The 15265-nt window shown below is 41.7% G+C and overlaps 1 protein-coding gene across 7 annotated transcripts in view; it reads left to right on the top strand.

Annotated features, from left to right (window-relative positions):
* The window catches only part of LOC126920653 (protein sprint), a 156374-nt gene that overhangs the window by 61390 nt on the left and 79719 nt on the right, over positions 1-15265 (top strand). The window contains exon 1 of one of the 7 annotated variants that reach the window (XM_050731334.1): positions 8599-14720. The exons of the other annotated variants lie outside the window; for them this stretch is intronic. Within the exon in view, the coding sequence (XP_050587291.1) occupies positions 14662-14720 (59 nt within the window). The 5' untranslated portion in view covers positions 8599-14661. Of the gene's footprint in view, positions 1-8598; positions 14721-15265 lie in introns of those variants that run through there. 7 annotated transcript variants of the gene reach the window in all.

Genomic DNA, 15265 nt, shown 5'->3' with positions numbered 1-15265 from the left:
TTTTCGCGAGAGGATCGCGTTCACAAGCACGAGCACCTTAATGCGCACTGAATTATTTACAAGGCGAAGCCGCGAGCGGGCGTCGCCGCGCGTTTCCGCCGTCGCGTCTCTCTCATCAGAATCCTCCTGGGAACCATTGCGCCGCGTCTGTACTCGTGTTACCACGTAACGGATTATCCAGCTCCGGGCATGATGTACAATCTCCATAAATCGACGCGTAAGCGCCACCTTTTTTACCCTGTCCACCCCGCAGAAACGTCCGCCGCGTGGAAAATATTCGTCGCAGACAAACTCGTGCAAGATTCATACGACCTTGGGACGACACTTGTCACGCTCGATAATCTGCTCGAGATCTCGTGTGTCTTTTTGCATGAACTACCCGTGCGAAAGAACGTCAAGGATGACGGAACTGATCGGGCTAAAAGAAAAATTGGAGTTGGATAGATCGCGTTTGCATCAATTTTCCTTTTGCCTTATCACTGGCATAAAACCTTTTCCTGTAAAATCTAAACCCGGTTCCTCTTGCGTATCTGAATTTAATATTAATCGAATTTTACGAGTCAACCGATCTTGGTTTATCGTGTATTTTTCGTTACATATAGCGCAATGAGAGTCAGATCAAAATATGATTATTTGAAGACTGCTGAGAGATTAGGATCGACTAAATTAATCGTTAAAGTAATTAGGAAAAGTTCATATAGTGATAAGTGAAGAACGAGATTAGAATAAAAAAATGTAATGGAAGCTGTCGTATAGAATTTGCAAGATGCCGATCTTGGTTTATCGTGTATTGTTCGTTACATATAGCGCAATGAGAGTCAGATTAAAATATGATCGTTTGAAGACTGCTGAGAGATTAGGATCGACTAAATTAATCGTTAAAGTAATTAGGAAAAGTTCATATAGTGATAAGTGAAGAACGAGATTAGAATAAAAAATGTAATGGTAGCAATCGTATAGAATTTATAAGGCGTCGTAAATAAAAATAAAATTGGGAGTCCCTCGAAGACGAAAGGCAAGAGGTAATAAATACATGCGTGCGTACAGGCCACGAATCATAAATTTGATAATAAAACTGTTGAAAATGAGATCGTGAGTTCGTGCTGGCCAACCATATGCAAATGCGCTAGTTACAATAAATAGTAACTAGAAGATAGTTCTAGATACAATCGATAGATTTAAGATGTTCTTTATGTTTTTATCCCTAGTCTATGTAAGAGTGTGCAATAAAGGTTTTCGGCTCAGAACGGTATGATAGATATATCTAGAAAATAAAATAATAGCTAATGTGATCCTACCTCTGAATACAGAAATAACAACAAAAACAAATACGATTTTTAAAGTATATTTTACGAGCGAAGAGTCACTCGATTGTCCTATTTCACTTAAAATTGTGAAACTGTAAAAGGTAAGTCTACAACGATTTGTGATTTGTCAAACCTATCGATATTATTCATTGGAAAATTATTATGCATCACGGCGCCACTATCATTTCCAGCGACATACGAACAAAAGCGTATTTACCTTTCGCCGATCCATCATAATTATCCTGATTAAACATCGTAAGAAATCCAAGCAAGGAACATCTGTTACGTAACAAACACACTCGTGAGAATTTCAAACACTTCGCCATACGACGCGACTTCTATCAGACATTCGATAGTTGTTGAAAACGGAAGTGAAAAACGAGAAAAAGAGGCAGCCTTACGGTGATTCTACTAGACGATCGATTAAAAGACGAGTCGTATTTCCTCCGAACGATAAAAGACGATAAATATCGCGGCCAATCGTGTCTCTTCGTGGTCGCTTGGCTTGGCTTCCATTTGCACCGCTCGTAAAATTAATTGTCCGTCCTCTTCGATCTCCTTTCGCCCGGAGGAAGAGCCGAGCTTTCATTACGGGATCGTTTAAACCGGTGAAAGAACGGCCGATTCTCCGCGATCAGATAGAGGCTAATAGGGACTCGAATTCAGAGATCGTTCCTCCACTTTGCTTCTCATTTTTCTCAATGGGCACGAACTCGAAAGCTACCAACATAGCGGTGCATGCTTTCGTCTTTGAGACGAAGAGGTTCCTTTTAAATGAAATTTCTTGATGAGACATTTGCGAATGGTTAGGTAAGTAGTTTATCTTGAGTTTACTCTTGTAGCTTCGATGTGTCAGAGAGTAGCTGGATCTATCGAGATATGTATAATTTCATGTGCTAGACTAGGTTAGACGCGTAGTAGTAATACTTGTATGTGAATATCAGTGTGTGAAGGTATGTATGTGCGCGGCATTTCAAAGACAAATGGATGTAAACGGTTCGGTCGGTTAACAGTCGGGTATGGAAGAAAGTGCTGAGACGCGTGCAAGCGTGTATCGATGAATATCATTGAAATCGTTTATCAAATAAATATATAAATATTCTAATATTAATTCCAAGTGTAAATTTAGTATTCCTATACCGTTATTTCGGCTATTAGGATCCAAAATTCTCAACAGGATCTTTGCGTTTTCTTTGCTAGTTCGATGCATTTTGACGAGTTTCAAAACCCGAGGAAATTTAATCAAAGTAAAATAGACAAACGCGGAAACTGGACAAAATCCAAATAATCGTTCGATGGAAACGAGCTGATCGCGATCTTTGACGAAGTTTAGGTAATTGATAGTTGGAAATAGGCCAATCGAATATGGCCGTTTCGTGTTTAATTGAATTCGTCAGAGTCGCGTATCGAGCTGTACTTTGATTCGAATCTTCTAATCCGTGGTAGTCTGAAAGAGCTCACTCATATTAACTCATTAAGCGCTAATGAACCTGAAACGATACCCCTCTGTCGGTCGATTCTCCGTTGCAAGGCGAAGAACAACGATGCTTTTGCAGTCGCACGCTTGAAAAACACGGAACCGGCAAAACCGCCGACAGATGCGCGTCTTATCGAGTTTTCGAGTGAAAATGCTATTGAATGGGAGCGAGTCATCCCGGTGAAAATAGCTCGCAGTAATTCTGTTTCTTTCCTCGTTTGTTACCGTCGCGGTTTTCTTCCACTTCTTGTCGAAATGTCTAAGCTTTCGAAGAAAGTCTCCTAAGACGATTATAGTTGTAATCTGTAGACTCCAGATTTTTTACACTTTCGTAGCACACATGTCCGATCATCTTCTTTTCTCTAACTTTCCTTCGGGCCGTTTAACGAAAGTAAATAACAAATTTTCTTCGCTGTAAGAAATTAATCAAAATTTCCCTGCCGCGAATATATTCAACGTTCAACGGCTCTCTCCAACTTTTCAGCCCCGAAATGCACACAGACACACACACAGATGTATCCATTGCCAATTAACTTCGACCACACTATCGAGGACAGCGTGTGGATCTGCCAATAAGAGGTCGCGCGCGATTAATCTCGGTTCGTTCGTGGATCGAGAGGGCCGTGATTACGCGGCCCCCGATATTACAACGCTCGATTCACCCTCCATAAATTCAACGGTACCATCCATGCGGCGCCATTGCCATTGAGAATGCTTTTTCCCCTTCGAAACGTTGCGAAAGACAGGAGAAGAGAGTTTTTCATCGCCGACCCTCGAACGGCATTAAACCACTTGTCGCGGAATTCCCGTATAAACAATGGGAAAAACGTGTACCCTGCACCAGCTGAAAATCGTGCAAATGGGAAAAATGCAGGAAAAGCCCGCTGTGCAACGCGCAGGAAGTTGCAAGAGGAATGGAACAGGCGAGTCGGGGGTAAACTCGATCGAGACGAGCGAAGAAACGTCGCTGTAAGCGTGACGGGAGCTTTCGAGGGGTTGAACGAACTGAACTGACTGGTGAACAGTGTGTTGAACGCTGAGACACGTTCGAATTTGTTTTCTGATTAATGGCGCCTTGGACAGGAGGCGAGGGTACGAGGGTGCGAAGTGGACAAGCGTAGAAGGTTGTTTCGATGTTAATTTTCCACTAGCCATAGTTTTGTACTTTTGAAGCGCTTCCATGTCGTTTTCTCCGGGTTACTTGCGAAAGTTGGCAACTATATTTTTGTCAAATCTCAATTCCGTCGTACGATCGAACGAATTTTGTTAATAAAATTTCACAAATCAGAAATTAGTATTATGTATTTGTAGTTAGCTTTACTACAAATTATTAATATCGCATCAGGAAATTTTCTCAAAATAAAAAGATTATAATAAAAAGTTGGATAAGACAAATTAGGTTATATCTGTACCGAAGTCTGTCCCGAGCTATACTCCGAAAGAGTTAAAAAAGTTATAAGATTTTCGTCATAGACCTATAGAAAACATCGTTGAAGAAAAAGAAGAAACAAAAGGATACATACTGAAATCGAATCTTCCAACACTTTCACGCTCTACCCATAAATCTTCAGGCAAGAAACCATTACAAAACCGTCATAAAAATATCCAACATCTAGAACACACGAAGCTTTATTGTTCCCATCTGTGCCTTTCCTCCTAAGAACTTCTAAACAAGGTTTTTTCCATTCCGGAAAAACGTAACCGAGTACTTGGTATAAAGGAAGAAAAAATAGATTCAAAAGGAGGAAGGAGAAGATCAGCAATGGTGGCACGGTTGTGTGCACAAGCTTCTAATTGCTTTCTCGGGACGATTAACGAACAAAGAAGGCACAGTAGGACGGCTATTTGTGGAAACCGGCCAACTGGCTGAGCAGTTACGCTCGACCTTCACTGGCCGACAGCAAAACTCGGGGAACGGCTGCCGGTTTCTCGCGAAGGTTTCTTGCGCCTTCCATCTCGTCCGCCTCGTCCTCTTCCGTAGATTTTTCTACCGGATCCTGTTCCGCCTATATACGGCCGTCGAGAAGGAAACAATCGAGTGGAAAGACTTTCCGTTTCTTCGACTCGAACAGGAGACTGAACGTTGCACGTGGAATCTTGCGCAGCATTGGTAGAATTTTTAGCGGAATCTAGGCAGAGGATTGAACAGAATTTTGCTAGAATTTCTGGGGAAGCAACTTTCAACGGAACGACGGTGAAGTGGGAGTTGGAATATTTTTAAGAAAATTGAAGACGTAGGATCGTCGTCGAACGACAAAGTCGTGTCAAATTTCTAAAACTTTGATACCGAGGTTTTTTAAATGAAGAGATCGCGGATTGTCGAACGAAGAAATACGATGTTGAGAAATAATATAGATGATAAAGATAATATAGACGTACGTATGTGTAAGTGTGATATCTAGAGAATAGGATTATGGAGAATCGATCAAACGAAGAGAGTAGCTTCATTAAATTCTTGAGAATTAGGAATTTGAAGCAAAAATTGAAGAGTAACTTAAAGAGGAAATTCAAGTGAGCTGAAATTTCAATTTCAGAGCTTGTCGACTTTTGCTCCAAATATTTCGAAATTTCCTGCAACTTCGAACTCGATCTCGAAATAAATTAAAAAAGAAGGAATAAAATAAATTTTTCGCGGAAACTGTTTCCTCGAAGATAATGTATCGCGAAATTATAATGAACCTTACATTGCAATTCTGCGATTTAATTGCTCGAGAGAGAGAGAGAGACAGAGAGAAGTGGGGGCATTCGTTAGGGAGTAGCTTTGAGGCTTTCGTTGGTGTATGAGACGAGCGGCAATGAATGAAAGGATAAACGAAGCGTAATTGTGCAAGAGCGAAGATGAATTAAACGCGCGAAAATACGGTGGTGGTACGAAACACGCCGTAAATTGTGTGCGTCGTTAGCATACAATGAAGGGACACGATACGCAAACGTGTTTTTAATATGAGAAACGAGTACAGGGAATTTCTGGGAAGCTGACTCTTCCGTAATTTGTTTTCCCTTTCCTAAAGAAAAGTTTGAGAATGTCGTAATACCCGGTTCGCGGTAATAATATTTCTGTGGTTAGGATTTATAGGCGAAAAGTAGGTTAACAGAGATATTACGATTGCAATAGTAAAAATTATTTCTGTTGCAAGAACTCGAAGTGGAAGAACTACCTTGCTATGTAGAAATCTCTGTGGAGTCTAGTGCTGTCCCCTTACATAAAATCTCTAATACATATTATTGCTGTATATTTGCTATGTACATACGTCGAATCGATATTTTAAACTTTGCATATTTTATATATTTTTGTATATTACGTGGATTTTCGTGCGTTTAATAAATTCTCACCAATGCGTGAATATCCATGGTCCAGTGATAATTTCGCGTAGAAAAGTATTAATAATTGTTAAGAATTGTGGATCTTAATCGCCGAAATAAAAGTAAGGGAACACTAAGATTACACTTAGAATTCGTATTAAAATAGTTTTAGATTTATTTGATAAACGATTTCCAGGATCTTCGTCGATTTGCACGCGTCTCAGCACTCTCTTTGTCTCACCATCTTCCATACCACACTGCCAACGGAACAGTTACATTCATCTGTTTTTCGAGACATTGTGCACACACATACTTCCATACACTCGTATTCGCATACGTGTGCCACTACTTAACGGCTAACAAAATTATACATATCTAAATAATAATGTTATTTAACGACGAATATCGTTGCTTTAACTAAATCAGTCCGAAGCGATAATAATCATTGTATCAAAGATTTCGAACAATTTCTCGATCCTCCACAATGGGATTAAATTCTGCAATTCGTAAAAAAATATAAAGTCTATCTTCGAGATATCTGTGGCAATTAAGTGTGCCGGCTTCATAAAATACAGGGAAAGGAGAGAAAAAAAAGTGCATTGAGAGAAACGCAGGGTCGATCTCGAGGCAATAACGCAGCTGCGTTATCAATCTCACGGGCGAGAGCGCCGGAAAAGCGGCGATCCACGGTTATTTAATAGACGACCGGCCACGAGAGAAAGGGACGATGGGACAATCGAGCGGGCCACGGCCGAATCTGTTCGTTTTCATCCCCGTTCCTCCGTTAATGCGCCTATCTGAACGTTGCAAACTGCCGTTTGTTGCCGTTGGCAACCGTTTCACGCGGTGCAACGTACTACACGCGAGAGGATAAAACTGGAGGACTTCCGGTCGAACGATCGGCGAACGGTTTACGGGTCTGAATTTTTTGGAATGTACGGCACTGCGTTCTTAACTATGTCGTGTCAGTTTTTGAAATAGATTAATCACACAGGGAAATATAATTATAATTTTGGATCGTGTTGTACGACGAAATTACGCAAAGAAAAGAGCGAATAGAAAAGATTAAAGCGAAGAGGAATAATTTCTTGTAGGTAGGCGAAATTTTATTTATAGGAAGCTGAACGCTTGTATGTATAAATATCTAGAATCGCAGCAATTAAATGAAAAATACGGTACAAGAAAGATTCTCTAAAATGGAAGAAATAAAAGAGGCAAAAAGCAACTGCGAAGAGACCGAAAATGAAGAAAAGTATGAAGAACCACCACCGTTAACCGGTCGATCTTCCACTATGTCTGCCATCACGTACGTGCCTTAATAGCAAGAAATTGAAACCGACTCGCGTAAGAAGCTTACGATAAATTACGCACATTACGTACTGCTCGTCCCTCGCGGTTGGAATTTCAACGAGGCTGAACCAACTCACCTCTCGATCGCTCTAACTCGCGAATTGTTCTTAATTACCAGGCACGTACTCGCGCACGCAATTAGGTTAAGCCTGGTCACGGCGAGTAATCGAGTTCCGTTCACGATTTTTCTCCTATTTTATTTTATTTCAATTTAGCAGTTGCCGGTGATTTTCTTTCGTCGGTGACCACGTGCAATTGAAATAATCGGACCATGGTAAGAGAGTTGCCGCAATTTGTTAAGTATCAACCGTTTCCTCTGTGAAACTCGCGAGGTCGACTCGGTAATTTGAATAATCGCCAGATAACTGGCTGATAGAGTCTCGAGGCAGTCGCGTGAAATTAGCGTTTCCTCGCGGAATTTTTGCTTCTGGATAAGTATTTGCTCCTGGGTTGATTGATCGTGCCTTAGTCAACGAGTTTTGGAACGCGGGCGTTTTGGTAAAAGTGAACATTTATGGAATTAAAACGAGAAAATTACCTGGAAACACTTCATATCGAAGGTAGTATCTAACGAAGATCGTGCGTCGAGTAATTGTCCCTTTTTGAATATATATTCGCTGTTATAAAATATTGGTAACAATTAACGATTAAACAAATTTCTACGAGAGGAACTGTGTTCTTTTCGGTTGTACCACGATTTTCGGAATCACCCTGTATAACAATCAATCGACTGCGGTCTTCCCTACAACGAAAACTTCGTAAACGTTCATTGATTCACTGCGTCAATTAAACTTGTAAATTAATCTGTAAATTAATTTTATTTGCCACTGTACGTTCCTACGCTTACCATTTCTGGGGAAAATAGGAAAAATCGTAGTATTTTACTATTAAATCTTGCAATTCGTTTCAAAACGAAAGAACACCTTATATACTAACTGATCGCAATCTTACAACGAAAACCCTACGGACGTGGCCCCACACATATCTCGATGCCGTCGAAGAAGGACCGTTCTTCGGTTGGTCGACCGGGTGCCTCACGAAATTATCACCCCCACCCAGTACCCTGCAAATAGGCGTCCCGCGTTTCCCGGTGCCTACGTGCCGGCAGCCAGTTCTCCCAGCCCCGGTGTGCGCACTCTCGATGCGAGTGCAGAGTCCCCTTGCACACTGTTGAAGCACACGTGGCCACGCCGCGGAGAGACAGCCACGGCGTGCTCGAAAAGTCGCCGAGAGAGCACAGGACGATCCAGTCGGCGTAACCAGCCGGGACTATAGGCGCCTGTGCAGCTAGAGTCCGCGCGGTACAGCCGCGACTATAGTGTTTAACAAACGTGCAACCAGTCCATTCGCGACCGGCAGCCGGGCTGCACGCTCGAGAACCTCTTTGTCCGCCGTGTCTATAAATAATCCAAGAAAGCGAGATCCTGGAGAACGATCGATGCCAAATCCTTCAGATTTTAGGTATTGGAGATGATCGAGATTCTCGAGAACCGTAGTATCATGAATCCCTGGAGGACTTTACCGTGAACCGGAATCCTTCAATTAGAAGGTTCATGAAGGAAGCTTGGGTGGTGATTCTTTGTCTGATCCTTGGATAACGTGGATCGATGGTCTTTGAACATGGCGCAGGTAGAAGGTGTGGTAACGCGAAAGGACTAGGAAAACTTGGAAAGAGCTTGAAGATTCGAAGGAGAAAGTGTTTGGAAGAGGTTTCGTCCTCTGGTGACGTGGGACGTGATTAGGTGAAGATGAAAGGTCTTCGAGTGCGAGTGTCGATTATCTACGAACGTTCTTAGACAGTGTCTCGTTGAAGGTTTTCTAATATCGTCGGAGCTTGTCTCGATCGAACATAAGATTCTCACGATGAAGGGAAACGGGATCCACGGTGGTTTCCCAATTCAGATAGTTTCTGAAGGTTAACCGCGATGGTGGAGAGGAATGGCGCGTCGATCGGCCCAAAATCGCAACCGAACCGCGTACAATGGCCACGTCTTCGACACTACGCGTTCCCAAGACTCGACGGAGTTGGAAAGTTAGCGCGGATGACCCAGACTCAAGCGCGATCGAGCATGAAATCAATTCGAGACGGCGAGACGCGAAGCAGAGTGGACGCTGAGCGCAATTTACCTGGGGTCTCGCGAAAATCCCTCGATTCGCTTCCTCCGCTCTGCAACCGATCCCTCCTCGTCGCCATTGTCGATTCCGAGGGATCGATAACGCGATTCGTCTCGTGATCCAGTCTCCGATCCTTCGAACCTTGCTATAGTTCACGAACGATCCACGAACAGAGTTCAGAGTTCGGATAGAAGGGCAAGATACCGGAAGAGGTCACCGAAAGGTTCGATTTTTTCGAGATTCGCCGATAAATTTGATAAATTCGTCGAGGAAGAGGAACGCTCGAGGAGAAACGTTTCTGGTAGAGGATCGTGTAGTTAACAGAGAAGTAAATGCACTCGGAGGAGTTTCTAGAAGCGACGTCATCGATATAACCACCGCAAGACTGTTTATCGTTCGCCTGTCCTTCGTTGACACCGATTAAACGCGCCTCAGAGCGACGCTTATTGAGCAGATCACTTCCGAATGAACTGGCAGACAAGGACTGGCACCAGCCACGCTCCTGTCGATGCTACATAAGGCGGTTTGCTACCACCTGCCAGTGTCTCTGACACGCGAGTACCTTGTTCTTCAACAGAGACCTCGGATCATTGTGCTCGCTCATCCAGATCTGTCAACTATTTTGGTATTGATCGGCTTCTTTACTACTTTTCTTCAACATAAACTGTTTCTTCTTGATGTGGTGATACATGACGTCAGATATGGTGACTGGTGAACTGACATTTGGTGAACCTTGAATGACCAATATGTGAGTTTCAAGAGTAGATGATCGATCATTGAGATTCATGGATCATTTTTAATTGCTTCTTCGCCATTCTTCTTCAACGCAGACTGTTCTTTCTACGATATGATGTACGATATAAGATATATCGGTGAACTTTGGATTACCAATTTGTGAGTTCAAGCGGACGATCGATAGACCAATCATTGCGATCGAACATCTCTCTTTTTTTTGCTACTCTTCCTGAGTGTAGATTTTTCCTCTTTTTAGTGTGATTTACGATGTGAATAAGACATTGGTGAACCGAGATACAGCGAGCTTCGAATGAACGATACGTGACCGACAAGGTGATTAATCAAGTGATCGAATATTGGAAGTATTTGAAAAAAATCACGAACGTTCGAATTTTTAATAATTTTTAATTATTCACAACAGCTGGATTTTTTAAAGAATCCAAATTTTAACCAAGGTCTCTGACAATTTGATATACAGAATTTAATAGTTATTTAGTAGATGTTTAAAACTATTTGATATTTCTCGTGACTCTCGTGCAACTAAATTTTTTCAAGCAATGCGAATTCTACGCGATCAAGGACTTTACTGCAATTTAATAACTGCGGTTTTCAAATTATATAATATTTTTCCACTGACTCTCTTCTCAGCTGGATTTTCCAATATGAATTCCAGGCCAAGGCCTTTGTAACAATTTAACGCGAATGTTCGAAATTATTTGACGTTACCGATAACTGCTTTCTAGCGAATTCTACGAATAATACGAATTCTAGAGGATCGAGGTTTCTGTGACAATTTAACGCACGTTCGTACGATCTCTTCAACGTCAAGTAACTTGATTGGACCGAATTCTTCGAATAATTGGAATCTTTGCCGATCGACTTCCGTGTAACGTTACAACGCACGTGTCTACGATTACTTTCGGACTGCTAAAATTTTGGGAATTTTGTTTTTAACGTGGCACGCGCGCTTGCGATCCTTCGCTACGACTCAATGATCTCTTCGAACAGAACTCCATTCAGACGATTTTATGAAACAAAGAAGACACTTCTGCCGCGTCTACTAAATTGGTCTCGTTTAATAATCAAGATCTCGGTGCATAGAAGCGTAACATCGCTATGATTCTCTGAGACAACGAGTTGATCAAGCTGACCTCCTTGTCAAACCCTGAATCCCAAACGACCGAGCCGAGAATCGCTAGAATAATCAGGATCTTCCTGTGCAATCTAAACCAACTTCGTCTTGGAAAATCTAAAATGTCGACGAGTAGCGTAGCAGAAAAGATCGTACGACGAAAAGTCAAGCAATTCGTAAATAAATCTTAGAAGATCAAAAATAATTCATCGAACAATAGCCAATCAAAAATACATTATCGTATCTTACTTATAAACTTTCAAGATTTCAAATATAGCTAAGAATCTCATCCGATTTGTTTAAAATTGCCATCTTCAATCACAAGGTTTAAAGAAGTTTCCGATCAGCAGACAATCGAATAATCGATTCGAGCTTCAAAACGGAATGCAGTTGAGAATACATTGAACGTCTTAGACAAGATCAATTCCCTGAACGAGGCAAGTCGATCGTGTTACGTTTCGGAATCTCACAGAGTCCCGTGATTCTCTGCATCATTGAACAAGTTGACCGTCGCGATCTCTGGCAGAGTGGTGCTAAAAATACTCGGCCATTGGTGATTCGACTCGATCGACAACACGATTTCCACGAAATCGTATTCCAGAAACGGTGGCGCGGCCCTCGATCGTTCGACGAGTCGCAATAAAGAATAATCGACCGGGCCTCGAGGCCGACAAGGTCGCAGGAACGTTGACCGATCTTTCAAGATCGCACGGCAGACTCGACGTGAAGCTCGATCGGTGGATAAACGAGGATAAATCGAAGGGCAAGTCGTGGGATCCCTGACCAACGTCAAGCAACGCACGACGGTACTTTGGCGAGACGCTAAGAAGCGTTTACACGCTGAACGTGTAACAGGAAAATCGAAATTCACGATCGAATGGAGGATCGAGCGTGAAGCTAGATCGGTGTATGTATGAAAATAAATTCAAGAATAGATTGCGTGACATCATCGATGCGAAAGAAAACCACTGGACATTTGAAAAGTCGTGAAAGGTCGTTGACCAGTGTCAATAAGGGAAAAATCGACAGTTTTGATGAAGATACACCGAAGATATGAAAACAGAGTCTAACTTCAAGATCGACAAGCTGTATAAGATGACGGATATTAAAAGGATTACGTAAATTCAAGAAATTCAAGCACGCCTGAAAATTTCGAAGCTTAATAAACGAGACATAAATCAGAGAATAAATCATTGCCAATCATTTGACGAAAATCTCGACGACTTAGTGGCGCTGAAGAATAAAACTAGAACCGAAGATCCTGTTGGAGACGCGATATTAAACTCGATTAATAGTTGAGCGAGAATAAATCACGGTGAAAGTCCTATCTCCAACGAATAAACGGGACTAAAACGAAGGAAAAGTCGTGCAAAAACGCTGACCAACGTCAACCAAGATTCGACGACGTTTTAGCTGAAACGCTAAGGACGATACGCGAGAATAGAATTGAAACGGCGCCATGGTGTCCGTTCTCGAAGGAAGAAAGCCAGTCTGTGATCGTTGCACCTGTCGCTATCTGTCAGGCTGGTAAACACGAGGCAAAACCTTGGGACCCGTTCGCGAGCTCCTCGACCCGGACAGTTAAAGAGTAAAGAGGGTACAGCACACCTGACTCGAAGCTCCTTTCTTGCGACAGCTGCGTGTTTCGGTCGAACACGGTTGACAGAGACGTGATTGTTACGTTTACGATCGTGTTGAATCGATGGTGGAAACTGGAAGAAGTGAAAAAATTGATTTTTCAACACTTCCACATAATCGTCGTAGATACGAAAATTTTTGAATAATTGGTGAGAAAGAGGAGAGTAAAAAGTTGAAATTGACGAGGAAGAGGAAGCTTGGTCAGAAGATGAGATTTATGTCAAATGACTTATCTTTCTGAATAAATTTAATGATCGAAGTGGATGTTGCTGGTAATCGTGAGGATCTTGTTCTCGCGTAAAGGACAACTTTGTAAGTTAATTATACAGGAAGTTTAATTTAGAAGGTAAGATTGCTCGAATCAAGATCTGTTGCTCCGGATGCTGTAAAAAGTAACCTGTTTTAAGGAAAGGAATAGATCGATAATAGTTTAAGGCAAGTTAACGAAGATAACGAAGCGTAGATATTAATCGCGAACAAGGTTCCTATGTTAAAAATTACCAAGCTGCAGATTTCTCAACGAAGTTGTTAACTTTCTAGAAATGAAATCATAAAGCGCAAAGCTTCGAGCTAAAAGGAGTGTTTCGCCGAATTCCCAATGGTCGACGTTGATCATACTTATAATTAACATTGATCGTGACTTCGATACTTCTACGAAGATTTCAATCAATGCTATAAATAATCAATTGAAGCGGCAAATATACCTCATATAACAACTATCGATCGAGTATCGATCGTATCCAAAACGATCATCGTAATTCCATCCTTTCAATAAAAATTTCAATTACCACAAACACCGGTAGAATGTTTAATCAATTTATTAAAAAGATGTTTTATCGAATCACCGATAAATGACGGAAATTACACTTGAAATTAACATCGATCGTATATCTGTAATATTTCTACGGAAATTCTAATCAGCGTTATGAACGCATCGATCGAGTGGAACGATATTTCATCGCCAAGAAGCCACATTAATCATACTTAAAATAAGCACCGATCGTTACTTCAATATTTGCGGAGCTAGCAAAACTTCCAATCAATCGCACAAACACTTGTGCACGTATTCTCGAAAGGAAACGCGAGAGACCACGAAGTGACGCGATTTGAATCAACACCCTCGCCAAAAGCAGACACCCAATCAATCCGGCAACTCACTCAGCCTCGAAACCACGCCTCGTCGACGACGTGCAGCACAAACAAAGCGAAAGCCGAAGCAAACACAGCGACGATCGTTGCGGAGGAGGCGCGAAACCGGTGACTTGACCACGGGCAAGATCGACGGCCGAATGACGTCAAGGTTTTCGCTGGAACCTCGAAAAGAAGGAGAAAAGAAGGATGCAGCCGGATCGCTTTGTGCCTGCTGGAAACGTTAAATATAGCCGGAAGAATTTCCGCGGCATCCACGCGCTCTTCATTCGCTTTGCTCGATTTTCCTAGACCGCGATTTATGCGAAACGAGTGCGAGGCCCCTCTTTCGACTGTCGTCGTTGTCGCGCGGAGACTACCGCAGCTTCGTGTTACACGGCTGTACGTGAATTAGCTCGGTTTTACTTCTAACGTTTCGGCTGGTGGATTTCCTCGAGGCATTTGCGAGAGGAAAAATGCTGATCACCAAGTATACTACGATCCTGCTGCAGTCTACCAATCAACATATTCTCAGGTGAGTCTAAAGAACGTTGGGCTTTTTTGAGAGGGAGGGCTGATGTTTTTACATTTTATGGTATTACGTTAAACCGGACTCATTTATGGAATATAATTTAATTTATCTCTTAATTATATATTAGATCGTCCGAAAAGTTTCTTTCGTTTTATAAGGAAATAGTGGATACACGACATTTTCCGTTTTATATTATTTTATCGAACTACGTATAATCCATTTTGTTTTATCAAGATAAAGATTCGACAGATTAGGTTTCATGTTTGTATTGTATTGTAAAGATGCGTCGTTGTAAAAGACGTGTCTGTAAGAGAAAGACACTTTTCGGACAACCTAATACCATCAGGTAAGACTTTGCGAATTTTTGTTTGATTATCTCGATTTTTTTTTTACGAAGGTTTGGCTGGAAGAATTTAGACACTCTGTATAATACGTGATTATAATACCTCGGGTATCGATAAGATTAAAAAGATAAAGGTTAAAGTTAAAGGTTGTAGCTGAAGGTTATGGAATTACGTAAGAGACGCTGAACTTTCTTGAACTTCTCA

Source organism: Bombus affinis, chromosome 9 (assembly GCF_024516045.1).
Source record: "Bombus affinis isolate iyBomAffi1 chromosome 9, iyBomAffi1.2, whole genome shotgun sequence".
Classification (NCBI taxonomy): Eukaryota; Metazoa; Arthropoda; class Insecta; order Hymenoptera; family Apidae; genus Bombus; species Bombus affinis.
This window is presented reverse-complemented; position numbering and strand designations above follow the sequence as displayed.